Below are 27912 nucleotides of genomic sequence, written 5' to 3'. Positions count from 1 at the left end.
AAACTGTCATGTGTCCCAGTCTACCACCAACCAAAGCCACTACATCACTGACCGCCATGTTGTCTGGTGATCTCAAGCAGAGTCCGTAGCTTCTGAAACAGTGGTCAGGAGAAGGCTGGAGATGTTCTGCTAGTTTGATTGGCTACTTACTTCACCCCTACTCATGTTGGAATCTTCCGACTGCCTGTAGGTTTGTTCTACCGCTGCCTTATTCAAAGTTGATGGTGCCCACAGAAGAAATGGGACACCAGTGGGGTGTGGAAATGCTCATTGTGAAGGGCTGAAAGGATAATTTGAGGGATATCGGGATTGGATCACTTGAGTTATGGGTGTTTTAGGGCAACAAGGAGAGGGTTTCTGGACCAAGTCTTCCTTGAGTTTCCCCATCATGCCACAAGGTGAGCTCCTAAAGGTTCATAGGGTTCTGGTATCCAGTTAAGGGCAAAGGTTCTCCATCTCATGCCCCCCCCCCGTGTATCGTCAATTGTGGAAATCACTCGTCTCCGTTAAAACTGTTGTGTGTCTGTCTCTTTCTCTCTCCCTTCTCTCATGTGCTTTCTCCTTGGCTTGTGTCCTCTCTTGTTGTGCTGCTTTGTGCTGTCCACCCAAGTGTCCATAAAGTGCACTCGGCCGACCACCGGCGCGTCTCTGCTCCCCCGGACTCCTTCTCCGTGTAAGTACTCCATGCTGCTTCTCATTATGTACGTCCAGTTCTGTACTGAGGTTCCAGACCTCCCTGTGCCCCACCCCCACTTGCACCTGTGATTCCCTTACTTATCAGCACCCAAACAAATTGCACCCTCGCGGCTCCCGTCATGTTCCATCTTGCACAATCCCTACTTGGCCTTGGGGGAGGACATTCGGTTCTGTGAAACTTTTAACCAGCTTTTTCTCTTTAAAGGAGAAGGAAAGGCTAAAATTAAGGAAGCCTTAGCAGAAAGGTCTAATACACCAGAAGACCCTCAAAGCTCTGAGTCCTCTGTCAAAAGAAACAGCACATTTCTTTCCTTCTATTGTGTACTCATGGGCTTCTGTATCAGACTAACTGTTTTCAGCTTAAATCTCCAGGGCTAGGGCTTGAGCATGCTCAGTTTGCTACTCTCTCCTTTTCCCCCCTTCCTGCTGTAATCTGAGCCCAGAGCTATGAGTGAGCAGGGAGAGACTCAGGCAGGAAGTGATGTCAAAACAAACTAATATGGCAGCTGCTATCCTAAACAAATAGAGAGCTTCTAGAGCTGGTTACTCGGGTATGGTAAAGCATTCTACGGAATAAATATAGTGTTATAGCTTGCACTATTGCAGCTAATCTATTGGCAATTAACTGCTTAGGTAGCTCTCCTTCTCCTTTAAAGATAAGCTTTTCTGTTCATTGAGTTGAAAATGAATTTATATCTAAAGGGAGATTAAAGGATAATTAAACCTTTAAGTGTAAAATTAATGAGAGTGCTATTCTAAGTACTTTTGTAATTTACATTGATTATTTATTTTCTTTTTATTCCAAGATATTAAGGGATACATGTGCTGTTAATATGAATGAATTTTGTTCCAACAGCGCCACCTGCTGGTCAGTTTCTGATCAGTCTGACCAGCAAGTAGTCAAGGAAGTTGTCAGGAGAAAGAAAGAGGCTGATGTTCTTCTGCTTAGGAAAGATTTGAGAAAGGTTTCTAATTGTTTTCCTAAGCAGAAGAACATCAGAACAGCCTCTTTCTTTCTCCTGACAACTTCCTTGACTACTTGGTGGTCAGACTGGTCAGAAACTGACCAGCAGGTGACGCTGTTGGAAGAAAATTCATTCATATTAACAGCACATGTATCCCTTAATATCTTGGAATAAAAAGAAAATAAATAATGAATGTAAAGGACAAAAGAGCTTAGGTTAATTGCTTGGATGTTTCCATAAGGCTGTTAGATGCCTGGAGTAAAATAAAACATGGGCAACAAAGGAATTAATTAAAGTTCTTTCCATATCTGGTATCTTTATTAACCATTACATTGGTTATAGTTATAATTGCTGCAGGCCTGGTGGCAGCCAATCAGAACGCCCCGCTTGAAATCCTATGCTCCAGGCTGAGCTTACATTAGAACTTGCCCTCTGCAACAGAAGCAATAGAAAGATTTTATTGTGGTCCCCACCCCATGTGAATTTCATTTTTTTGTTTTAAGAAGCCACAAGGAAAGTGAGCCTGCCCAGACTGCTGGATAGCACTTACAAGTGCCTAATAATGTAACAATGCAGCCTGAAACTGTCAGGAGAGACTGCCAGAAACTGAGCCTGCCCATGTTGGCAGATAGGATGTATAAATTATTATCAGATCTGTCTTACGGCTCTCAGAGAGGTGCTGGGAGTTGTAGTTCAGCAGCAGGGGAGGAAAGAGCAGCATCAATTTAAAGTTTTTCTGAAAAGCAATGAAAGAAACGCTGCCCTGTGCACTCACATGTATATATATATCTGTCTGTTTGTCTGGGGGACCCATGGACCGTTTTGTGTCTATCCTTCGAGGGTCTGTCTATCTATCCATACACTTCTATCTGTGTGTCTGCCTAACCAGAGGCCTGTGTGCCTGCCTTTCTACACAACTCCAACTATGTCTGTGTGTCTGTCTGTCCATAGGCCTCTATCTGTGTGTCTGTCTCTGTCTATCCATGTACAACTGTCTCTCTCTCTGTGTGTCTGTCTGTTCAAACCCCTGCCCAGTGCCACCTCTCTGTCCTTAGTCCTCCAATGTGCCATTGCCCTCTCTGTCTGTCTGTCTGTCTGTCTATATAAAACGTACCTATGTCCCTATACCATTCTATGAATGGCAGAATTTGAAGTGTTCATAAGCAGCTAAGGGTGCTGGGAGTTGTAGCTAAGCAGGTTCCTGCCCTAATCCCTGCAGGGTGACCCAAACCTTCAATCTTGCAATATCTCAGTCTCACCAGCAGAGGCCGCTCATGCAGCTCATGCAGCTCATGCAGTTTATTCTGGCAGGTCCCGTGCAACGTTCATTGTTATTCTAAGAAGCTGCAACTGTGCTTTGCGGCACGGAATTATTTAACCCTCTGTTTTCCGCCCAACATGTCTGACATTTGCAAACTGGGCTGTTGAATGATCCCCCAGATTGGAAGCCAACAGGGTTGGGACAGTGACCCGGGCATCGATCTCTTTTGGATTCACTTTTTATGACAACGGAGACTGGTATTTGCAATTGGTCTTCGTTTATTGTAGTTTTTAAGAATTATTTATGCTTCCTCCCCTCCCCCCCAGCCCTCATTTGGTACCGGATCGGCTGCGCATTCGAGTGAACAGGATCCGCCTGCAGGAATACGAGGGGAGGCATCATGAGAAGGACAAACTCCGAGACGCCTGTAAGTCCGTCCATATCTGCTTCCCCTTTACATGGAATACAAGGCAGTGGAGTTTCCTATATTATCCCTGGCAGCGATTCTACTTATATCAATATGGCAGCTCCCTTCCCCAGAGAGACAGAAAAAAAAGCAATTACACCTCCCTGGCACTTTCTTATTTATTTCCCCGATATCTCAGCATCGACTCGTTTAGCTCCAGCGTTCATTACCCAGGGGCCCCAGTGCTCCCCGCGCTTCAGAAAAGCGAAATGAGCTCATAACAATAGTCAGGTTCTGCCTTGGCGTCTGGGGGACCCAATACCTAATGAAAGGAAACTTCATACAATATAATTGTTTTGTAGTGTGAACAAAACTCATCTGGGGGCCCCGCACGCTCTCTCCGCACTCAGCCATAATGAGGCCCTTCTCTGGGCGACTGTAAAAGTCATTAATCAGCGGCGCTGATAACAGTCTAATAGAGTCGTGTTCGTTCCCGGGACTCATTATTCATAACGAGTTGAGAGTTACAAGCCCAGAGCATTACAAGGAGCCCAGATGCGGTGGGACCGCGTTTTATTACAAGGGGTCCATGTACCTCTCACAACGAACACAAGGACCCCAAGACCAGTGATTAAAGCAGGAACATGTCGACTTTAGTGATGGGCGAATTTATTCACCAGGCGAAAAATTGCGGCGTATTCCCGCGATTCGCCGCCAGCGAATTAATTCGAGAAACAGCCGCGAAAATTGACCAGCGAAAATTCGCCGGCGTAAAAAAAATGGACACCGGCATTCATTTCGCAGTTTCTCAAATATTCTCGCAGTTTCGCGAATTTCACGGGAGATTCAGAAATTTTTCGGCGAAGCAATACGCCCCAAATTCGCCAATCACTAGTCGACTTCTATCTTATCCGATTCTGGGGGGTTATTGATGATACACGAGAGACAACCTTAGGGTAGATACATGGGGCCAGATGTTGGGGATCCCTGATATTGTCAAAATTCACCACCCATAAGCACGGCCAGATAAAATAACATCCAAAGGGGAGCACTCTTCTCCAAGGGGGTCAGTGTTTAATCTTGCCCTGGGTACCCCTGGAACTATAGCAGGGTGACACCCCAATGTTTCTATACATCTGTAAACTTGTTATGAGCTAAGGGGGCCCAGTCTGAAGGTCAGTTAGGGGGAGATTTGGGGTGAGTGCATATTTGTACCCTGGGTACCCCTGGAACTATAGCAGGGTGACACCCCAATGTTTCTATATATCTGTAACCTTGTTATGAGCTAAGGGGGCCCAGTCTGAAGGTCAGTTAGGGAGAGATTTGGGGTGAGTGTTTATTTGTACCCTGGGTACCCCTGGAACTATAGCAGGGTGACTGTTACCCCAATGTTTCTATATATCTGTAAACTTGTTATGAGCTAAGGGGGCCCAGTCTGAAGGTCAGTTAGGGGGAGATTTGGGGTGAGTGCATATTTGTACCCTGGGTACCCCTGGAACTATAGCAGGGTGACACCCCAATGTTTCTATATATCTGTAACCTTGTTATGAGCTAAGGGGGCCCAGTCTGAAGGCCAGTTAGGGGGAGATTTGGGGTGAGTGCTTATTTGTACCCTGGGTACCCCTGGAACTATAGCAGGGTGACACCCCAATGTTTCTATATATCTGTTACCTTGTTATGAGCTAAGGGGGCCCAGTCTGAAGGCCAGTTAGGGGGAGATTTGGGGTGAGTGCATATTTGTACCCTGGGTACCCCTGGAACTATAGCAGGGTGACTGTTACCCCAATGTTTTTCTATATCTGAGCAAGGGTTAACCAGATCAGATGTTGGATCAACATGAATTGAAAATGCCTGAAGACCATCTGCCCTTGAGATTTCTGCCCATTTATCACATACATTCCCTATAATGACTTAAAGATCCCACATTGACACCCCCCACCCATTGCAACTTTATTCATCTTTACCTGCAATGACTGATGGGTGACGATAAATGAGACGCATTGGATCCTATTGGTTTGGATTGGATGCATGTAAATATTTGAATTATTCAAGAGAATGAGTTGTATGCCATGGTGAACTTGAACCCCAATTTGGCCAATATGTGCCTGAATGTAGACCCAAAAGAACCCGACATTTGCTGTGCTGAACAGACTCTAAATGGAATGTATCTTATCATCCAATGCACCTAACAGCCTGCTGGGGTCTTCCCACCAACTGTCCAAAGACCATATCTAGTCTTTTATTGGGCCAACTTGCCCTTCCACATTGTGACTTAAATACTCACAATCCACTTTCCCAATAGTCTGGTCAAATGGCCGTATCTGCTTGGGGTCCAGATCTTCTTTAAAAACATGGAGCCCCTGTTGACTTTTCTTTTCTGCTCATCCTTGTCCCTTCTTCCTTTGCGTCTTGCATAGAAAGCTCTGAGCTGTGGGAGTATGAGAAGTCTTTCATTGCCGGCCACCACATTTCAGTCATAATTAAAGCAATTAGGGCCTTCATCTCCAGCCTCGCTGATAACAATAATGAGGAGATGGCGGGCGGCTGAGAGGAGAAAGGGTTTGATTAAAGCCTGAGCCGTGAGATTACTGGACCATAAGGGAAAGACAAGATTAAAGATGATGTTGAGTAAAACGAGTGCATCGGCATGTTCTGGGGACTGCGGCTCTTGGCTCTGGAGCCGTTTCTCTGTAGAGCCAATTTGCTGCGACTCAGGAGGTGACAAAGCCAAGCTTGAAGAGCTCAAAGGCACGAGAAGAAGGGGAATATTCCATTTAATTGTATTTACCTGCACCATTAAAGCCTGGGATGGCCCAAATGAGAGTTGGAGGGTCCACATTGGCTTTGACCTTAACAACATATGTGATAATTGGGGGCTCCTATAAACCCAAGTGGTCATTGAATCATTCACCTGGTTTGGCTGCAAATGTCCCCGGTTTTCAGGATCATGTTAAATTATCCCTGACATTGTCATTAGGATTTCCAGAAATATCAGTTAAAATCTCATATAAATAGGCTGAAATGATCCAAGAAAATAAAAAAAAAAAATCTGAAATTTAGACTAAACGGAACTTGAATTTCAAATTCTGATGATTTACAAATAGGCCCATGGGGTACTTGTTCCATGCACACCCCAAAATATTTCTGCTTCCTTCTGCCAGCTATTCCCCTGGGTATCATTGTGGTACGGGGAGACTGTGACCTCGAGACCTGCAGGATGTATATTGACCGCCTCCAAGAGGTACGTTCCTTCATCATAGATTATTTTAAACAATTTTGAATTCATTTAATTTGAATACATTTCTGCTAATTTCTCGGTTGGAAAATTCATACCAAATCATCTTCTTTTTCAAAATTTTGTGAACCCAGTCATAAAAGTGGCTAGAAAGCAGGCAAACATTTTTTTTGCCCGGATACTTGAATTTTTATTTGTTGTGAAAATGTAACAGGCCTGTGGGGCAAATTTTTCATGAAGGGAGCATGACCTGGGCTGGACAAGGGTAGAACTATGGGCAGAATGAGTGTGGCTTGGTGAAATTGGGGTGTGGATAGGTAAGAGCTCCAGCCTTCCTGCATCTTCTGGGACCCCTTTCTTTCTAATTCTTTCTAATTCCAGCCCCAATGCTCAATTTTGTTGACCTTGAGTAGAATGGCACCTACATTGAGTAGAATGGCACCTACTCTGGGAGCTCTCTTTGGGCACAGTGCTTAAAGTTAAATATCTTGCAAGGTCTTTGGTCAAGTTGGGTCAGTACACCTTGCAGGAGAATCCACCTACATGTACTAAAGGTGAGCTACAGCCTATTTATAATTGATTTGGTCAAGTTGGGTTGGGACTCTTGTCTTACAAAGTCTATTCAACAACAGACCTTCAGAACTCAAGGAAACCCCTAGGTAGAGCTTCTAGGTAGAGCATATTAGACAGGAGAAGGACCTTAGATTCTTATTTAATCAAGAGGATCATGAAGAGCCTACAGAAGTCCTTCAAGGTTACCTCCATTGGTTTATGACCTTAACTTGGACCCCTCAGCAGCTGCTATCTCTTTTTTCGTATTTAATGATTGGGGATTATGGTCAAAATAAGAAGAAAAATAAGATATTTTATTCCAACAAAGGAAAAACATGTTGATAGTGAAAACACAAAGATAGCCAACTAACCTGGTTCCCTTATCTCAGCAAGTTTAAATTGGACTTTATTTTCAGGCCGGCTGATAAATTGGGATATTTATGTTCTTTACAAAATGTAATTGCCTTTTCTGCAAAAAACTAATTGCCTTTTTTTGCAAAGGCCGGTAAACAGCTCAACTAATCAGTGCATAGGAGATTACACTGGGCTCGGACTTTAACCCCTCTGGTACTTTAAGGAGAGACTTTACTGTGGGGTTCTCTGGGATCGTAACATTGAACTATACCTTTCTCCTAGGATCTTCATTCTGTGACATCCCCCCGAGATCACTGCCAGGTAAGCAGCACATGTAGGACTTCACCCCTCCATGTATGTCTCCCACCTTCTATTTACAAAGTATCTTCGGGGCGGATAGCAAGTAGCTATAGATGACTTGGAATGTCCGAGCAGTCCAACCAATTCTAATGGTGGTTAGACTTATCCTTGGTTGGATGGAGGAACCACACACTGAGGGTCCATCTGGAGCTCATCATGATAGGCTTAAGTAAAAAAAAAAAGTCTCTATGTTTTAGGAACCCATAGAAACCAAGTGGCCAGTAAATACTACCTCCTGGTTGCTATGAGGTCCTAGACCTGCTGTGGGGCTTGAGGCAGAAGCAGGGAGGCTCAGTCTGATGGCTGATTATGGAACATTTGGGTTGAATGTCTAGTTGAATCTTCTAGAGAAACCAGAAAGGTGGTCAGCTATGGTAAAAAAATCGAGATTTACTGGAAATTTGACTGAATCACCCATTTTATTTTAGGTCAACAATGTGCATAAATGTAAGAGCTGCCTCCCCTAAAATCCCCCCTTTCTCCCTGTTTTCCCCCCTATAGGATCACCATAGCTCCTTCCCACGGTTGCTCTCTGCTCAGCGACTCAACCCTCGTTGGTGCTTCCTAGACGGTGACTTTCTCTGCAACTTTCTTTCTCTTTTCACCTTCTGTGTGTTTCTCCCTGTTCCATTGCATGCTGTTAACCCTTTTCTAAAAAAATTTAATGAGAAAAGGATATGCCTCTATATACAACACAACAGGAGGGCCATGAGTGAATATAAGAAATGTGTTTCCAAATGGTCATGGAACAATGGAGTGTCAAAAAAGTCTGAAATAGAAACGGTAACAAAGGGGTAAATTCATGAAAGGCACAGTGTTTATTGCGGGTCTAGAGACCCATAACCACCAATCAAATGCCTGCTTTTCAGACAGAGGCCCAGCTCATGCTGCCTGATTATTGGTTGCTGTGAGTTGCAAAAACTGGATTCTATTAATACAGATATTTAATATTGCACAGTGATTTCCTACATTACACAGTGATTCCCTTCATTGCACAGTGATTCCCAGAATTGCACAGTGATTTCCTACATTACACAGTGATTCCCAGCATTGCACAGTGATTCCCTTCATTGCACAGTGATTTCCTACATTATACAGTGATTCCCTTCATTGTACAGTGATTTCCTACATTACACAGTGATTCCCTTCATTACACAGTGATTCCCAGCATTGCACAGTGATTCCCTTCATTGCACAGTGATTTCCTACATTACACAGTGATTCCCTTCATTACACAGTGATTCCCAGCATTGCACAGTGATTCCCTTCATTGCACAGTGATTTCCTACATTGCACAGTGATTCCCAGAATTGAACAGTGATTCCCTTCATTGCACAGTGATTCCCAGAATTGCACAGTGATTCCCAGCATTGCACAGTGATTCCCTTCATTACACAGTGATTCCCAGCATTGCACAGTGATTCCCTTCATTACACAGTGATTCCCAGCATTGCACAGTGATTCCCTTCATTGTACAGTGATTTCCTACATTACACAGTGATTCCCTTCATTGCACAGTGATTCCCAGAATTGAACAGTGATTCCCTTCATTGCACAGTGATTCCCAGAATTGCACAGTGATTCCCAGCATTGCACAGTGATTCCCTTCATTACACAGTGATTCCCAGCATTGCACAGTGATTCCCTTCATTACACAGTGATTCCCAGCATTGCACAGTGATTCCCTTCATTACACAGTGATTCCCAGCATTGCACAGTGATTCCCTTCATTGTACAGTGATTTCCTACATTACACAGTGATTCCCTTCATTACACAGTGATTCCCAGCATTGCACAGTGATTCCCTTCATTGCACAGTGATTTCCTACATTGCACAGTGATTCCCAGAATTGCACAGTGATTCCCAGCATTGCACAGTGATTCCCTTCATTACACAGTGATTCCCAGAATTGCACAGTGATTCCCTTCATTACACAGTGATTCCCAGCATTGCACAGTGATTCCCTTCATTACACAGTGATTCCCAGAATTGCACAGTGATTCCCTTCATTACACAGTGATTCCCAGCATTGCACAGTGATTCCCTTCATTACACAGTGATTCCCAGAATTGCACAGTGATTCCCTTCATTACACAGTGATTCCCAGCATTGCACAGTGATTCCCTTCATTACACAGTGATTCCCAGCATTGCACAGTGATTCCCTTCATTACACAGTGATTCCCAGCATTGCACAGTGATTTCCTACATTACACAGTGATTCCCTTCATTGTACAGTGATTTCCTACATTACACAGTGATTTCCTACATTACACAGTGATTCCCTTCATTGCACAGTGATTCCCTTCATTGTACAGTGATTTCCTACATTACACAGTGATTCCCAGCATTGCACAGTGATTCCCAGCATTGCACAGTGATTCCCTTCATTGTACAGTGATTTCCTACATTACACAGTGATTCCCTTCATTACACAGTGATTCCCAGCATTGCACAGTGATTCCCTTCATTGCACAGTGATTTCCTACATTGCACAGTGATTCCCAGAATTGCACAGTGATTCCCAGCATTGCACAGTGATTCCCTTCATTACACAGTGATTCCCAGAATTGCACAGTGATTCCCTTCATTACACAGTGATTCCCAGCATTGCACAGTGATTCCCTTCATTACACAGTGATTCCCAGAATTGCACAGTGATTCCCTTCATTACACAGTGATTCCCAGCATTGCACAGTGATTCCCTTCATTACACAGTGATTCCCAGAATTGCACAGTGATTCCCTTCATTACACAGTGATTCCCAGCATTGCACAGTGATTCCCTTCATTACACAGTGATTCCCAGCATTGCACAGTGATTCCCTTCATTACACAGTGATTCCCAGCATTGCACAGTGATTTCCTACATTACACAGTGATTTCCTACATTACACAGTGATTCCCTTCATTGCACAGTGATTCCCTTCATTGTACAGTGATTTCCTACATTACACAGTGATTCCCAGCATTGCACAGTGATTCCCAGAATTGCACAGTTATTCCTTTTATTGCACAGTGAATCCCAGCATTGCACAGTGATTCCCTACTCAAGATATTAACTCCCATATCTCACCTGAACCCAAATGCATCTTTGTTCCAGATCTCTGATTTTAGTTCTGATCTCCCACAGCTACCTCTGCTGATCGCTTTTATCGCATCGACATATCTCAGGTAAGTGGTTCTGCTTTCCCTTCCTTTAGACTTTGTTGCCCTTGAAATCCCTTTGCCTAATTCTTTGTTCTTTTGGCCTCTCTTGCTGTTCATTTATAGACTCCCTTAATAGGGGGGGGGGGGGTTCACCTCTGGTTGACGGTTTAAAGTCAAAGGCCCAAGTGCTTTTAACTGAGGAGACCCCCCCACACACAAATGATCATCACTGTGTAACTTATCATCATGATGTATTGACCCAACATGAGCCTTAGGCCTCAGATCTTTATATTCTAATCAGTTCAGGTCCAACTAATCCCTCAGCTGCTGACAAATGATAAGGTGTGTGATCAAGCCCAATAGGGCACTTTATTTATTTAGGAAGTTTCTATTGACTTAATGGCATCTACTCGGGGGGGGGGGGGGGGTCAAGTGTCTGTTCCTTTAAACAATCTGTTCTAATGTTTTTTTAAAGTAATAAAATTAACAACTACATTGAGTTGTTTGGGTTTTAGGTATAAGGGCCCCTCAGCGTTCTGACCCATTTAGCCTTTCTAGGAGCCTTTTGTAGCAGAAGTAACGATGGCGGCTTCTGTCCCTATCTCTTTGGTAATCGTCTCATTTATCATTGCCGCGCGCCTGTGTCCCAGTAAATTATTTATGTGGCCAGTTCATATCCTCTTGTGGTGAATTTTGGCAGGACCCCCAATTAGCAACAAATGACTCACTCAGCCCCTAACTATTAACTTTGTTACCACTAATCCCTCTTATGAATCCAACATAGACTAGAGACCAGAGACTAGAGACCAGAGACCAGAAACTAGAGACCAGAAACCACAGACTAGACTAGGACAAGATGGAGACAGTAGGACAAGATGGAGACAGTAGGACAAGATGGAGACAGTAGGGCAAGATGGGGACAGTAGGACAAGATGGAGACAGTAGGACAAGATGGAGACAGTAGGGCAAGATGGAGACAGTAGGGTGAGATGGAGACAGTAGGACAAGATGGAGACAGTAGGACAAGATGGGGACAGTAGGACAAGATGGAGACAGTAGGACAAGATGGGGACAGTAGGACAAGATGGAGACAGTAGGACAAGATGGGGACAGTAGGACAAGATGGAGACAGTAGGACAAGATGGAGACAGTAGGACAAGATGGAGACAGTAGGACAAGATGGGGACAGTAGGACAAGATGGAGACAGTAGGACAAGATGGGGACAGTAGGACAAGATGGGGACAGTAGGACAAGATGGAGGCAGTAGGACAAGATGGAGACAGTAGGGCGAGATGGAGACAGTAGGGTGAGATGGAGACAGTAGGACAAGATGGAGACAGTAGGACAAGATGGGGACAGTAGGACAAGATGGAGACAGTAGGACAAGATGGGGACAGTAGGACAAGATGGAGACAGTAGGACAAGATGGGGACAGTAGGACAAGATGGGGACAGTAGGACAAGATGGGGACAGTAGGACAAGATGGAGACAGTAGGACAAGATGGGGACAGTAGGACAAGATGGAGACAGTAGGACAAGATGGGGACAGTAGGACAAGATGGGGACAGTAGGACAAGATGGGGACAGTAGGACAAGATGGGGACAGTAGGACAAGATGGGGACAGTAAGACAAGATGGAGACAGTAGGACAAGATGGAGACAGTAGGACAAGATGGGGACAGTAGGACAAGATGAAGACAGTAGAGCAAGATAGAGACAGTAGGGCAAGATGGAGACAGTAGGACAAGATGGAGACAGTAGGACAAGATGGAGACAGTAGGACAAGATGGAGACAGTAGGACAAGATGAAGACAGTAGGACAAGATAGAGACAGTAAGACAAGATAGAGACAGTAGGGCAAGATGGAGACAGTAGAACAGGATAGAAGATTTCCCTTAGGACTGATGGATTTCTGACTGATCTCTTTCTTCCTTGTATTTAGGAACATCTGCATTTTGTCACTGAGATTTCCCAAGATGAGATCTTCATTCTGGACCCTGAAGCTGATGGGACACTCCAGGGCAACACAGGGATGGTAATGCCAGACCTTGTGGTGGAGCAGCTGCCTGGGTGAGTAAATGGGGGTCCATTTCAACATGTTGTCAAATGCTGTGCAATAGATAAATGCATCCATATTTCATTGCAACTCTGAGAAATACAAACCTGTTCAATGGCTGTTCCTGCTGAATTGTGCTTAGTACAGGGAATACCTATGCTGCCATAGTTTTATGGGATCTCTCTGTACAGACTATGAGCAAACTTAGGGGACTGGTCCTGCTGAATTGTGCTTAGTACAGGGAATACCTATGCTGCCATAGTTTTATGGGATCTCTCTGTACAGACTATGAGCAAACTTAGGGACTGTTCCTGCTGAATTGTGCTTAGTACAGGGAATACCTATGCTGCCATAGTTTTATGGGATCTCTCTGTACAGACTATGAGCAAACTTAGGGACTGTTCCTGCTGAATTGTGCTTAGTACAGGGAATACCTATGTACCATAGTTTTATGGGATCTCTCTGTACAGACTATGAGCAAACTTAGGGGACTGTTCCTGCTGAATTGTGCTTAGTACAGGGAATACCTATGCTGCCATAGTTTTATGGGATCTCTCTGTACAGACTATGAGCAAACTTAGGGACTGTTCCTGCTGAATTGTGCTTAGTACAGGGAATACCTATGCTGCCATAGTTTTATGGGATCTCTCTGTACAGACTATGAGCAAACTTAGGGGACTGTTCCTGCTGAATTGTGCTTAGTACAGGGAATACCTATGCTGCCATAGTTTTATGGGATCTCTCTGTACAGACTATGAGCAAACTTAGGGACTGTTCCTGCTGAATTGTGTTTAGTACAGGGAATACCTATGCTGCCATAGTTTTATGGGATCTCTCTGTACAGACTATGAGCAAACTTAGGGGACTGTTCCTGCTGAATTGTGCTTAGTACAGGGAATACCTATGTACCATAGTTTTATGGGATCTCTCTGTACAGACTATGAGCAAACTTAGGGGACTGTTCCTGCTGAATTGTGCTTAGTACAGGGAATACCTATGTACCATAGTTTTATGGGATCTCTCTGTACAGACTATGAGCAAACTTAGGGGACTGTTCCTGCTGAATTGTGCTTAGTACAGGGAATACCTATGCTGCCATAGTTTTATGGGATCTCTTCATTTGTCCCCCTCTGAATGTTCCTTCTCTATCTCTGACCCCCACAGGCCATCAGAATGGTGGACCCCAACGTGCCGTAAGAGGATAGTAAGTGACAGTTGTGTGCCAGGGAGGGGGTCTCTGCAATACGAAACCTTGGAAAAACGACAAGACTTGTCCCCGTCTAGTGCACTGCAGTAAGTAAGAGCTGTAGTAGGTGAGATACTACGACCTCAATTCTACTGATCTTCTGCATTAACACTTTCCCTTCAATGAACATGATTAAAATCTGCATTTAACACAAACAGCTCAAAAAGAGAAAGGAGCAGAGCTTGGATTTCCCTGGCACAATAAGGGTTAACCTTCATAGCTTTGTTTTTACAAAGGGAGAAAATACGTATAAATAGGGGGGCCCCAGGGGTATAACGAAGCAGACCCTGCGGCTGTTCCCCTTTAAATTAACTGTTAGTATGATGTAGAGAGGGATATTCCGAAACGATTTACAATTGGTTTTAATTTTTTACCATTTGTGGTTTTTGACTTATTTAACTTTTTATTCAGCCGCTCTCCAGCTTCCAATTTACTGCAATCTGGTTGCTAGGGTCCATATTAGCCTAGCAACCATGCACCGATTGGAATAAGAGACTGGAATATGAAAAGGAGAGGCCTGCATAGAAAGATGAGGAAAAAAAAGTAGCAATAACAATAACCTTACGCAGCAGTTGGTTTTGTAGATGGGGTCAGTGACCCCCATTTGAAAGCTGGAAATAAAAGAAAAAAAGGCAAATAATTCATAAAATATAAAGAAATAAAAAAATGACGGCCAGTTGAAAAGCTGCTTGGAATGAGCCATTCTTTAAAGGAGTGGTTCAACTTTAAGGTAACTTTTAGTATGTTATAGAATGGCCAGTTCTAAGCAACTTTTCAATTGGTCTTCGTTATTTATTTTTTAGTTCTTTGCCTTTATCGTTTGACTATTTAAAAGTGCGTCGCTGACCCCCTCTAAAAACAAATACTCCATAAGTATTTGTTACTTTTTATTCCTCCTCATTCTATTCAGGCCTCTCCTATTCCTATGCCAGTCCCTTATTTATATCAATGTATGGTTGCTAGGGGAATTTGGACCCTAGCTACCAGATGGCTGAAATTACGAACTGGAAAACTGCTGAATAAAAAGCTAAATAAGTCAAAAACCACAAATAATAAAAAATGAAAACCAATTGCAAATTGTCTCAGGATATCCCTCTCTACATCATACTAACAGTTATCTCAAGGATACACAATCCCTTTAACATACTAAATGGGACCCCTTTAAGGGCTCACTGATCATACTTAGTGCTGATTGGTGCATTTTGAGCACGATGATGATGTCATGAGTTGGGGTGTTCCAAGGTTGAGCTCTGTATGGTGGGCTGCACGGCACATTAACATTGAATTCACATGCAGCCTGCGGGGCGGAGCAGAAATCAGTGCAGGCAGCAACATGAACTGCTAATTATAATGTGATCTATTTTAAAGGGCAAGTCAAGGGGTGGCAGGAGAACTTACTGTTAATGAGCATTGCTAACCCCAATACCTTCACCAGGTGGATACTGATTGTGACGCCCAGTTTGGGGGGGGTGACCCTTCTATTCCCATATGACTAATATAAATCCCTATTTGACCAATAATATGTTTATTTTATTTCAGGTCGCCGGTCTCAGTGGATGAACAAGGTGAGTGGCTACCGACCCCCCTGTAGTGACCACGGGGCCCCATTGATGAACGCAAAGGCCAATTTGCTCCCAGTGACCCCCAAATGCACCAGTGCCGCCGGCATTCAGTTCAGGTGCAATTTAAAGGGCCACGACATTGGGACTAGTGATTTGCGAATTTCTCGCAAAAATTTGCTCTCTGCGAAAAAATCGTGAAATCAGAAATTTCCCGAAAAAATCTTGAAATTCGGACCTTTTTTACGAAAAAATCGTGAAAATCGGACATTTTCACAAAAAAATAGTTAAAAATTGACGCCCTTGTCCAAACTGACGCTGGCGTTTAAGTTAATGGGTGTCCGAATAGTGTTGACGCGCGCTGATTTTAATGCAAGAGCATTTTCGGACGCACGTCCAAAAAATTTTGATGCCGACGAGATTTTGCCGCCGAATTTTCGAGGGAGATTCGCGAATTTGCACCCCAAAATTTGCAATATTGCACCCCACAGATAAAATAACCCCCTCCACGTGCTGAACGACGTGTCTACTAAACTGTGTTGTGCATTAAAGAGACACCGAGATATTTGTATTTGTACATTGTCTGACCCATTCTGGTTGCGACTCCTGAAGCAATGTAGCAGAATCTGCTATAAGGTTTGTGCTTTTTGCGAGTCAGAAGCAGCAGTGCAGGCCGAGGCGGCTTTCGTTATGAAACAATGGTGGAAATGAGCAAATACAGACTGGTTTATTAAATTCCACCTTTTCGGATTTTTTTTTCAGCCCTCGCAGAAGCGGTTGCGGCGGGGGATCTTTGCAAGGTGGGTGCCTGAGCTTTTAACCCACGCTGTTCCGCACAAAATTAAACTGTCCGTTTTGTTAGTTATAAAATAGAAATGATATCTGAAAAAAAGGCTACATGGGCCCCTGATCATATTGGGCCCCTGGGCTATAGTCTAGGATAGCCTGGGCATTAATCTGCCCCTGTTTAAAAGGGAACTTAACCTTATTATTTTATGCTCTTTGCCTTAGTCCAACAATTTTTCCAGTAAAAGGCTTAACCCTAAGGGATGTTATAGAGTGTCCTATCTACAGCAATTTTGCAATTGGTCTTCATTATTTATTTTGGATCATACTGGGCCCCTAGGCTGCAGCCTGTGCATTAATCCGTCCCTGTTTAAAGGGGAACTTAACAATATTATTTAATGCTCTGTACTTTAGTCCAATAATGTTTCCAGTGAAAGGGTTAACCCTAAGGTATCTTATAGAATGTCCTATTCATAACAATTTTGCAATTGGTCTCCATTACTTTATTTTTTTTTATCATACTGGGCCCCTAGGCTACAGCCAGTGCATTAATCTGCCCCTGTTTAAAGGGGAACTTAACCTTATTATTTTATGCTCTGTGCTTTAGTCCAACAATCTTTCCAGTGAAAGGGTTCACCTTTAGGTATGTTATAGAATATCCTATTCACAGCAACTTTGCAATTGGTCTACTTTATTTATTTATTTTTTAATATTTATTTTTTAATTATTTGATTTCCTTTTCTGCCTATTGGCATGGGGTCACTGACTCTGGCAAACAAAAAAACAAACAAACAAACTAATGTTCTCTGAGGCTATTATTTTAATGTTATTTTTTTATATATATAATGTCCCTCCCTAGTACTTTGCCTATTCACATTCCAGTCTCTCATTCAAGTTACTGCTGGGTTACTAAGGTAAATTTGACCGTAGCAATCAGATAGCTGCTGAAATACCCAACTGGATAGTAACTAAATAAAACACCTAAATAACCTAAATAAACACAAAAAATAAACAATAAAGACCAGCCATCTCAGAATATCAATATCATATTAAAATTTAATTTAAAAGCAACCCACCCCTTAAAGTCTGAACTTTTTTTACAGACTCTCTCCCACCTGTAAGCTGCCATAAGAGCGGTTAAGTCCCACCCACTGCTTGAGTCACAGACTCCCTGCTTAGGGAACATTTAGCTTAGGGCACATTCTTGTATTCTGATTGGCTACTGGAAGCTCTAGCTAATACCCTGTTAGTTCTAAGGCTCTGATTGGCTACTGGAAGCTCTTGCTAATACCCTGGTTGGTTGTAAGGCTCTGATTGGCTACGGGTTGTTGGAACATTGGAAATCTTGGAACAGCTGCAGGGATTGGAGGCAACTGGGATGATCAAGCATATATTTCATTTATTATATCTAAAAAATGAAAAACTTTACCTTTATAAGAAAAGCAGAACTCATAGTATATTGCAAAGCCATGCAACAGGCATATTGCTGCCTACCCTACTTGCTGCTATGGAACTACAATACCCATAATCCTCAGCGGAGTGGCTAAACCAACATCTGTCTTGAACGTAACTATCCTTTATCTGATCCCTCCCATCACTAATTCTGATCCTCAGACTCCCCCAATAATTCATGCTTTGAATAATGATCCTGACCCCCACTCTAAATGATTGAATTAAACTTCCCCTCCCACCCCCCAAGCCATTAATCTTCTCCCTAGAGATGAGAAGCCGATTGATTAGAAGGAATACGAGGAACTGTGTATCGATCGCTTTCCTTTGTCACTATATAACGTTGCTGACAACATGAATCTGAATCTGGAACATGAGGCGCCCCCTGCTCTTCTGCCTAGAAGGACTGGATAGATAGAATGCTAGAAGCTTACGTTACTGATTACAGGAAGCATCTCTTGATGCTTCTCTGCTCAGCTCTATGACTTATTTATTTTTTTCCTAATATTGGGAGTTGCTAATAGGTAATGCTAGCAGCCAGAACACCAAAAGCCTACCCCGGATTTTTTGGACTAAACCGACTGCTTTGAAGATATTCTGTGGGTACCGGACCCTTTACCTGATCAGAGCAGCATCAGCAGACACTTCCTGCATCAGTAAATGAAGTGTCTGCCATTATGAGTGTGGGTGCTCATGTTACTATCAGAGAACAAGAAATGAGCGCTATCACTTTGTTGCTTTGGTAGGTACAGGTCCCCTTCAACCATTCACATCTATCCCCGTGGAGCTTGCCATCTAATTTTCTATCTTCCAGATCATTCTGCAATTTGTTTTTTTTTTTCTCTAATTAAACTAAAATAATTACTATAAATGTTATCTGGATACAAGCGCAATGCGGCGTAACTGGAAGGTTAATGATTCTTTGTTTCACAAACACAATGTATTTCTCGTCCTTAAGTTCCGCCAGGGAAATTCATTTGCATCTACACAAAGAGGGGCATTTTGCTCCTGAAACGGCGAGATTGGGGTTTCACAATCAGTGTTTATCTAATAAATACTAACAGTGTGTTATACTAATATCTCTGTATATCTCATGATCAGCATCGTTTGCTAAACTCAACTGAAATATTCTGTCCAATATTTATATGATTAATGGGGACGTCGTTATCAGGAGAGGAGTCATTTTTGAGAAATAATTACATCTGATTCCCAATGTAAGCAGCAGTCCTGCCCTGCTTTATGGCTGAGATTCAAGATACAGGTATGGGACCTGTAATCCAGAATGCTCGGGACCTGGGATTCAGAGCAATTGAATATTCATAGGGCTAGATCATTACATAGCCAATGAGATCACTGTAATATTCATAGGGCTGGGCCAAACGGTAGCCAATCAGACCACTGAAATATTCATAGGTCTAGGCCAACCTGTAGCCAATCAGAGCACTGGAACATTCATAGGGCTAAGCCAAGCTGTAGCCAATCAGAGCACTGGAACATTCATAGGGCTAGGCCAAGCTGTAGCCAATCAGAGCACTGGAACATTCATAGGGCTAGATCATTATTTAGCCAATCAGAATACTGGAATATTCATAGGGCTAGATCATTACGTAGCCAATCAGAATACTGGAATATTCATAGGGCTAGATCATTACGTAGCCAATCAGAATACTGGAATATTCATAGGGCTAGATCATTACGTAGCCAATCAGAATACTGGAATATTCATAGGGCTAGATCAATGATCCCCAACCAGTAGCTCGTGAGCAACATGTTGCTCCCCAACCCCATGGATGTTGCTCCCAGTGGCCTCAAAGCAGGTGCTTATTTTTGAATTCCAGGCTTGGAGGTAAGTTTTGGTTGCATAATAACCAGATGTAGAGCCAAACAGAGACTCATGTAAGCTGCCAGTCCACATAGGGGCTACCAATAGCCAATCACAGCCCTTCTTAGGCAGTGCACCCCCAGGAACTTATGCTTGTGTTGCTCCCCAACTATTTTTACATCTGAATGTTGCTCATGGGTGAAAAAGGTTGGGGACCCCTGGGCTAGATCATTATGTAGCCAATCAGAATACTGGAATATTCATAGGGCTAGATCATTACGTAGCCAATCAGAATACTGGAATATTCATAGGGCTAGATCATTACGTAGCCAATCAGAATACTGGAATATTCATAGGGCTAGATCATTACGTAGCCAATCAGAATACTGGAATATTCATAGGGCTAGATCAATGATCCCCAACCAGTAGCTCGTGAGCAACATGTTGCTCCCCAACCCCATGGATGTTGCTCCCAGTGGCCTCAAAGCAGGTGCTTATTTTTGAATTCCAGGCTTGGAGGTAAGTTTTGGTTGCATAATAACCAGATGTAGAGCCAAACAGAGACTCATGTAAGCTGCCAGTCCACATAGGGGCTACCAATAGCCAATCACAGCCCTTCTTAGGCAGTGCACCCCCAGGAACTTATGCTTGTGTTGCTCCCCAACTATTTTTACATCTGAATGTTGCTCATGGGTGAAAAAGGTTGGGGACCCCTGGGCTAGATCATTATGTAGCCAATCAGAATACTGGAATATTCATAGAGCTAGATTATTACGTAGCGAATCAGAGAACTGGAATATTCATAGGGCTAGATCATTATGTAGCCAATCAGAATACTGGAATATTCGTAGAGCTAGATTATTACGTAGCCAATCAGAGAACTGGAATATTCATAGGGCTAGATCATTACATAGCCAATCAGAGGACTGGAATATTCATAGGGCTGGGCCAAACAGTAGCCAATTAGACCACTGAAATATTCATAGGTCTAGGCCAACCTGTAGCCAATCAGAGCACTGGAACATTCATAGGGCTAGGCCAAGCTGTAGCCAATCAGAGCACTGGAACATTCATAGGGCTAGGCCAAGCTGTAGCCAATCAGAGCATTGGAACATTCATAGGGCTAGGCCAAGCTGTAGCCAATCAGAGCATTAGAACAGTCAAGGAGTTTGATGATATCAAATGTGCGCCACTTGCTTTTGGGATGCCCCTGCCATTCCCTGTTATTTAGACTATTAGACCTGCCAGATCATTGTAGAATTATAGTGTCGCTGCCTCTTTAATGCCCCCATTGTTGGACGGTACTCAGTGTTCTGTCCCCTTTCCGCAGGTCGTGGAGTGTTGCAAGAAGAGGACGAGTCTGCGCATCCAGGGGCCCGAGACCTGCTCTCTGCTCCACCTGGCGGCACGGGCTGGACACGGAGAGATAGTAACGTACATCCTACAGAATGGTGAATAATGTGCAAATAGTGGGGTTTTATTGCAAAGCCGGGTCCCTAATTGATATGCATGTTCAGCCCTCCAATCAGAGCTCAGATGGGGCTCTCCAGCATTGCTGGCCTGTACTGGCCTGAACTGGCCTGTATTTGAGGTCCCTTCATCTGGGAGAATTAATATGGGTGGGCACCTCCTGGAAGCCCCCTGAGCATGCGTTGCATTCAGACATGTAAGGGGCACAATTGTCTACCCTTTGCCAGTGCCCCCAGCTCCTGCAATAAACTCACTTGCATTTGAGACACATTCATTCCACATTCTATCATAAAAACCACAAGTCTTCCTGCTAATAAATATAGTTGCCCTTTAAAGGGGTGGGTCACCTTTAACTTAACTTGTAGTATGTTATAGAATGAACATTTCTAAGCAACTTTTCAATTGATCTTCATTATTTATATTTTTATAGTTTATGATTTATTTGCCTTTTTCTTTTGACTCTTTCCAGCTTTCAAATGGGGGTCGCTGACCCCATCTAAAAAAAAGCCCTGTAAGGCTACAAATATATTGTTATTGCTTTTTTTTTGCTCATCTTTCTATTCAGGCCTCTCCTATTCATATTCCAGTCTCTTATTCAAATCAGTGCCTGGTTGCTAGGGGAATTTGGACCCTAGCAACCAGATGAGTGAAATTACAAACTAGAGAGCTGCTGAATAAAAAGCTAAATAAGTCAAAAGCCACAAATAATAAAAAATGAAAACCAATTGCAAATTGTCTCCGAATATGCCTCTCTGCGTCATACTAAAAAGCGAATTTAAAGGTGAACAACCCCTTTAAGAAGCCCCAGTTAGCCCCATGGTTGCCCCTAACATTGAGCCTTAACTATATTCCCAGGCCGTACATGTTGCCAAACTCCCCTGCAGGTTGCCGGCAGCCATGACCCCCCTCTCCCCCCAGCGTCTCACGTTCCTCCCAAACAGTCCCCCCTTTTTCTTGCAGGATTTTCCCTGCTGCCTCCCTGCGCTTTCTCTTTGTTTCCCCTTCCTCCTGCTGCTCCTTTCCCACCCTCTCTTCCCTGCAGGACTTTTGTCTTCTACTCTGCGCCCCCCTCTCCCCTTCCCTCGGCCCCCTCGGCCCCTGCTGGGAAATGACTGACAGTCCCGTAATAGAATCTTCTCCAAAGCCTCGTCCCTTATTTGGGATTTGTGACGCTCGGCTGGTGATGTCAGGGTTACAGTCCCGTGATGTGGGTGACAGTTCTGCTGAGAATCAAAGCCAAATTATTAGCGCACCCCAGTCTGCCCAATTTCTCCACCGTTCTGTGTCCTTTTACTTTATATGTTATAGTCTAGAGATCCCGAGGTCTGGTCTGACTTCACTGGGGTGGGGAGAAATCCCAGAAAGGGGCCAGAAATAGAAAACTCTCAAATGAGTAACTGCAACTCTCATGTCTGCTTACAGCCTGACACTGTATTATAAAACATAGGTATTCCCCTGTACTAAGCACAATTCAGCAGGAACAGTCCCTAAGTTTGCTCATAGTCTGTACAGAGAGATCCCATAAAACTATGGTACATAGGTATTCCCCTGTACTAAGCACAATTCAGCAGGAACAGTCCCTAAGTTTGCTCATAGTCTGTACAGAGAGATCCCATAAAACTATGGCAGCATAGGTATTCCCTGTACTAAGCACAATTCAGCAGGAACAGTCCCTAAGTTTGCTCATAGTCTGTACAGAGAGATCCCATAAAACTATGGCACATAGGTATTCCCTGTACTAAGCACAATTCAGCAGGAACAGTCCCTAAATTTGCTCATAGTCTGTACAGAGAGATCCCATAAAACTATGGCAGCATAGGTATTCCCTGTACTAATCACAATTCAGCAGGAACAGTCCCTAAGTTTGCTCATAGTCTGTACAGAGAGATCCCATAAAACTATGGCAGCATAGGTATTCCCTGTACTAAGCACAATTCAGCAGGAACAGTCCCTAAGTTTGTTCATAGTCTGTACAGAGAGATCCCATAAAACTATGGCAGCATACGTATTCCCCTGTACTAAGCACAATTCAGCAGGAACAGTCCCTAAGTTTGCTCATAGTCTGTACAGAGAGATCCCATAAAACTATGGCAGCATAGGTATTCCCTGTACTAAGCACAATTCAGCAGGAACAGTCCCTAAGTTTGTTCATAGTCTGTACAGAGAGATCCCATAAAACTATGGCAGTATAGGTATTCCCTGTACTAATCACAATTCAGCAGGAACAGTCCCTAAGTTTGCTCATAGTCTGTACAGAGAGATCCCATAAAACTATGGTACATAGGTATTCCCTGTACTAAGCACAATTCAGCAGGAACAGTCCCCTAAGTTTGCTCATAGTCTGTACAGAGAGATCCCATAAAACTATGGCAGCATAGGTATTCCCTGTACTAATCACAATTCAGCAGGAACAGTCCCTAAGTTTGTGAATATTGTAAAAAAAAAAAAAGTCAGATTTTCACTGTAATTTTTGTCTCATTACCCAGGGCCAGCGGAATTGCTGGAGATGCCAGACAGAGCCAAGTAAGTGAGGAGTAAATATTGACTGTGTTTTCCTATTGTTGCACAACTGCCTGTCTGGGGATGCTGAGAACTGTAGTTTAGCGAATGAAGTGAAATTATGTTTATGCTGGGCTTAGCCTGTTTAGATTAGAGGTGGCCACTAACCTTCCCAGTCAATATCTGAACATGAATTGTGCGAAGGTTGTGACAGAATGTTCTGTTATACAGATAGCTAGAATCTCAGCTGCCATAAAGCAGGACAGGACTGCTGCTTACAATGGGGATCAGATAGGATCTGTGCAGCCACTGGGACAGAATGTTCTGTTATACAGATAGCTAGAATCTCAGCTGCCATAAAGCAGGACAGGACTGCTGCTTACAATGGGGATCAGATAGGATCTGTGCAGCCACTGGGACAGAATGTTCTGTTATACAGATAGCTAGAATCTCAGCTGCCATAAAGCAGGACAGGACTATTGCTGACAATCTGTAATCAGATAGTAATCAACCAGTTAGAATGAGAATATCCCTGATATCAGAGATTATAATTTTTTTTTCCTGTCCACAAACATTCTTGACTTTTTCCTGCTTCCTACTTTGTGGAACAGTTTGGGGGGTCCCTTTCCTGTTTCAGCACAATAATGCCCCCCTATGCACAGAGCCAGGTCCCGACAGAATGGGTTTGCTGAGATGGGAACTGAACCCCTGTGGGATGAACTGGAACCCCAACTCTGAGCCCCAACACAATGTCCAACCTCACTAATGCTCTTGTGGCTGAATGGAAGCAACTCCCAGTAGCAATGTTCCAACGTCTAGTGGGAACCTTCCCAGAAGAGTTGGGACAGTTATGGCAGCAAAGGGAGGGGAATATTCATATTATACTCCTTGGTATGGGAATAAGATGTTGGGGCGTATATTTTTGGACATAGTGTAAAACGCTGTCCTTATCTGCCCTTTTAATATTGATGTCATGGTCGTTTCAAGTTGCTCTTGAGTCATAAAGTTCCCTCATGATCTGAATTCCTTTTTGTATTACTAATTATACCAAAAACGCCTGTTTTTTTTTTTTTATCAGGTTTTATTTCCTCATATTCCTTTTTCTTTGCCTTTTTCATCTCTTGGTTTAGTGGAGAGACGGCGCTGCACAAAGCTGCTTTCCACGGCCACCGGTGGGTTTGCCAAATCCTAGTAGATGCCGGTGCCTGTGTAATAAAGAAAGATGCCAAGGTAATTCATGTCAAGCAGATTGCATGGTAACAACCAAAGGAAGAGAGAAGGCTTTGAAGTTCTCTTTATCGATCTATAGTTACTTTTTCCTGATTCCCATATGCCATTTTCCAAACACTTAGGGGCAAATTCACTAAGTGCCGAAGCGCCAAACGCTAGCGTTAATTCGCTAGCGTTTGGCATTTTCATTACTGGGCAAATTCACTAACGAACGCTGGCGTAGTTTCGCTAGTGTTACTTCGCACCCTTACGCCAGTCGAATTTTCGCTAGCGACGTAACTACGCAAATTCACTAACGCGCGCATTGTTCTGAACGCTACCTTTTACGCTAGACTTCCTTCGCCACCTCAGACCTGGCGAAGCGCAATAGAGTAGATAGGGATTGTTTCAAAAAAAGTCAAAATTTTTTCTAAGTCCCAAAAAACTCTGGCGTGTTTTCTACATTATGGGTGATAGGCTGAAAAAGATCGAAATTTTTTTTGGGGCTCCCCTCCTTCCCCCCTACATTTCCTGACTCATGGCAACTTACCTAGACAGTGGGCACATGTGTAGGGCAAAATAACATTTTTATTTGATGATTTGAAGGTTTTCTTGGCATTTGTAGTGCTGATACGTGTTCCTCCATTGAAATTTGAATTTCGCACCGTATGCAAATTAGCCTTCGCTAGCGTAACTTCGCTTTGCATATCGAATCAACGCTAGCGCAACTTCGCAACCTTACGCTACCCCTGAGCGCAACTTCGGATTTTAGTGAAAACTACGCCTGGCGAAGTGCGGCGAAGCGCGGCCAAGTTTTGCCTGGCGAAACTACGATTGTTAGTGAATTTGCCCCCTACCCATTCTTTTGCTCTTCTCCAAGCCTTGTTCTCATCCCAAGTGTATAGTTAGAAACCATGCTATGTAGCAAGACAAGACTAGCGAGGATCTAGACCAGTGATCCCCAACTAGTGGCTCATGGCAACACGCTGCTCCCCAACCCCTTGGATGTTGCTCCCTGTGGCCTCAAAGCTGGTGCTAATTTTTAAATTCCAGGCTTGAAGCAAGGTTTGGTTGCAACAAAAACCAGATAAAGTCTAATGTAGCTGCCAGTTCGCATAGGGGTTACCAAATAGCAATCACAACCCTTATTTGAACTTTTTCATGCTCATGCTGCTCCCCAACTCTTTTTACATTTGAGGGTGGGGACCCCTGATCTAGAGTCTTTCACTTTGGGTGTCAAGAAATATACCTTTCACCATGAAAGTGTTGAAGTCTACTCTTCGATCTTACCTTTCTCTTGTACCCCCCTCACAGGGCAAGACTCCTTACGACAAAGCTCAGGAGGCAGGGGACTCCGAACTTGCATCCTACTTGGACACTTGTCAAGCCAAGCTACTTCTTTCCAATGAAGACCTTGAGACCGCAGTCTGATGTGGGCAGCAGAGTTGTAGAAACTTCAGAGAGGAGACAACCTCAACCATCTGGAGAAGGTCGTCCCAGGAAGAGGAAACCCTCCCCACATGCAAAATAACCAGTGGAGGGTGTATTGTCCAGTTTCTTAAGGGCTACTGTGTATTGCCTCTTGATAGAGGTGGAAGTTGTGTTTGGAAAGGAAGAAATGGGGCGGACCATTGACGTCATGTGGATCCTTTTCTGTTTTCCAACCAGAAGCATGATCCTATCCAGTGTCTATCTCCTCACTTCAGTTCCAAGCCTGGTCAGAATGATGAACTTGTAGGTCTGCACTGTGTCCATAAGCCTCACTTCTGTTTGGTATCTGCAGTGCCGACTTATTGAACATTGATGAGACTGGATTCGAATCTCACAGTTGTGTGATTAAAGCTGTTCTTTTAAATATTATCCATCTGTCCGACTTTTATATTGATACTGCTCTGCTGGCAAAATAGCCTGGATTCCTTGGACTCTTCCAATGTACCCCCTACCATAAATGATAAGGATATTAGAAGTCACTGAGGGGTTGTTCTGTGACCATATAAAGGCACAAGGCTGCAGGCTGAGTTATACAGGGAACTCTGAGTATCACTCATGTATTATAAGGGATAATGTACCCCCTACTGTAAATGATAAGGATATTAGAAGTCACTGAGGGGTTGTTCTGTGACCATATAAAGGCACAAGGCTGCAGGCTGAGTTATACAGGGAACTGAGTATCACTCATGTATTATAAGGGATAATGTACCCCCTACTGTAAATGATAAGGAGATTAGAAGTCACTGAGGGGTTGTTCTGTGACCATATAAAGGCACAAGGCTGCAGGCTGAGTTATACAGGGAACTCTGAGTATCACTCATGTATTATAAGGGATAATGTACCCCCTACTGTAAATGATAAGGATATTAGAAGTCACTGAGGGGTTGTTCTGTGACCATATAAAGGCACAAGGCTGCAGGCTGAGTTATACAGGGAACTCTGAGTATCACTCATGTATTATAAGGGATAATGTACCCCCTACTGTAAATGATAAGGATATTAGAAGTCACTGAGGGGTTGTTCTGTGACCATATAAAGGCACAAGGCTGCAGGCTGAGTTATACAGGGAACTCTGAGTATCACTCATGTATTATAAGGGATAATGTACCCCCTACTGTAAATGATAAGGATATTAGAAGTCACTGAGGGGTTGTTCTGTGACCATATAAAGGCACAAGGCTGCAGGCTGAGTTATACAGGGAACTCTGAGTATCACTCATGTATTATAAGGGATAATGTAGCCCCTACTGTAAATGATAAGGATATTAGAAGTCACTGAGGGGTTGTTCTGTGACCATATAAAGACACAAGGCTGCAAAGTATTTTTGTGGTGTTTATATTACTTG

At 43.5% G+C, this 27912-nt stretch overlaps 1 protein-coding gene across 10 annotated transcripts in view; it reads left to right on the top strand.

Annotated features, from left to right (window-relative positions):
- Window positions 1-26935, top strand: part of LOC108712247 (diacylglycerol kinase iota) — a 90681-nt gene extending 63746 nt beyond the window's left edge. For 3 of the 10 annotated variants that reach the window (XM_041587881.1, XM_041587882.1, XM_041587880.1), the window contains exons 21-34: window positions 611-673; window positions 3249-3349; window positions 6490-6569; window positions 7752-7790; window positions 8331-8400; window positions 10962-11002; window positions 12922-13049; window positions 14200-14328; window positions 15821-15846; window positions 16603-16640; window positions 21228-21348; window positions 23854-23890; window positions 24997-25096; window positions 26390-26935. In XM_041587881.1, coding sequence (XP_041443815.1) covers window positions 611-673; window positions 3249-3349; window positions 6490-6569; window positions 7752-7790; window positions 8331-8400; window positions 10962-11002; window positions 12922-13049; window positions 14200-14328; window positions 15821-15846; window positions 16603-16640; window positions 21228-21348; window positions 23854-23890; window positions 24997-25096; window positions 26390-26506 — 1090 coding nt within the window. In that variant the 3' untranslated portion in view covers window positions 26507-26935. Of the gene's footprint in view, window positions 1-610; window positions 674-3248; window positions 3350-6489; window positions 6570-7751; window positions 7791-8330; window positions 8401-10961; window positions 11003-12921; window positions 13050-14199; window positions 14329-15820; window positions 15847-16602; window positions 16641-21227; window positions 21349-23853; window positions 23891-24944; window positions 25097-26389 lie in introns of those variants that run through there. The other 7 variants (XM_041587885.1, XM_041587884.1, XM_041587887.1 and 4 more) reach the window with 6 other exon arrangements.
- Window positions 26936-27912: the final 977 nt, after the last annotated feature.

This window comes from Xenopus laevis, chromosome 3S (assembly GCF_017654675.1).
Source record: "Xenopus laevis strain J_2021 chromosome 3S, Xenopus_laevis_v10.1, whole genome shotgun sequence".
NCBI classification, from domain to species: domain Eukaryota; kingdom Metazoa; phylum Chordata; class Amphibia; order Anura; family Pipidae; genus Xenopus; species Xenopus laevis.
The sequence above is the reverse complement of the archived record's forward strand: the minus strand, read 5'-3'. Positions and strand labels throughout refer to the sequence as shown.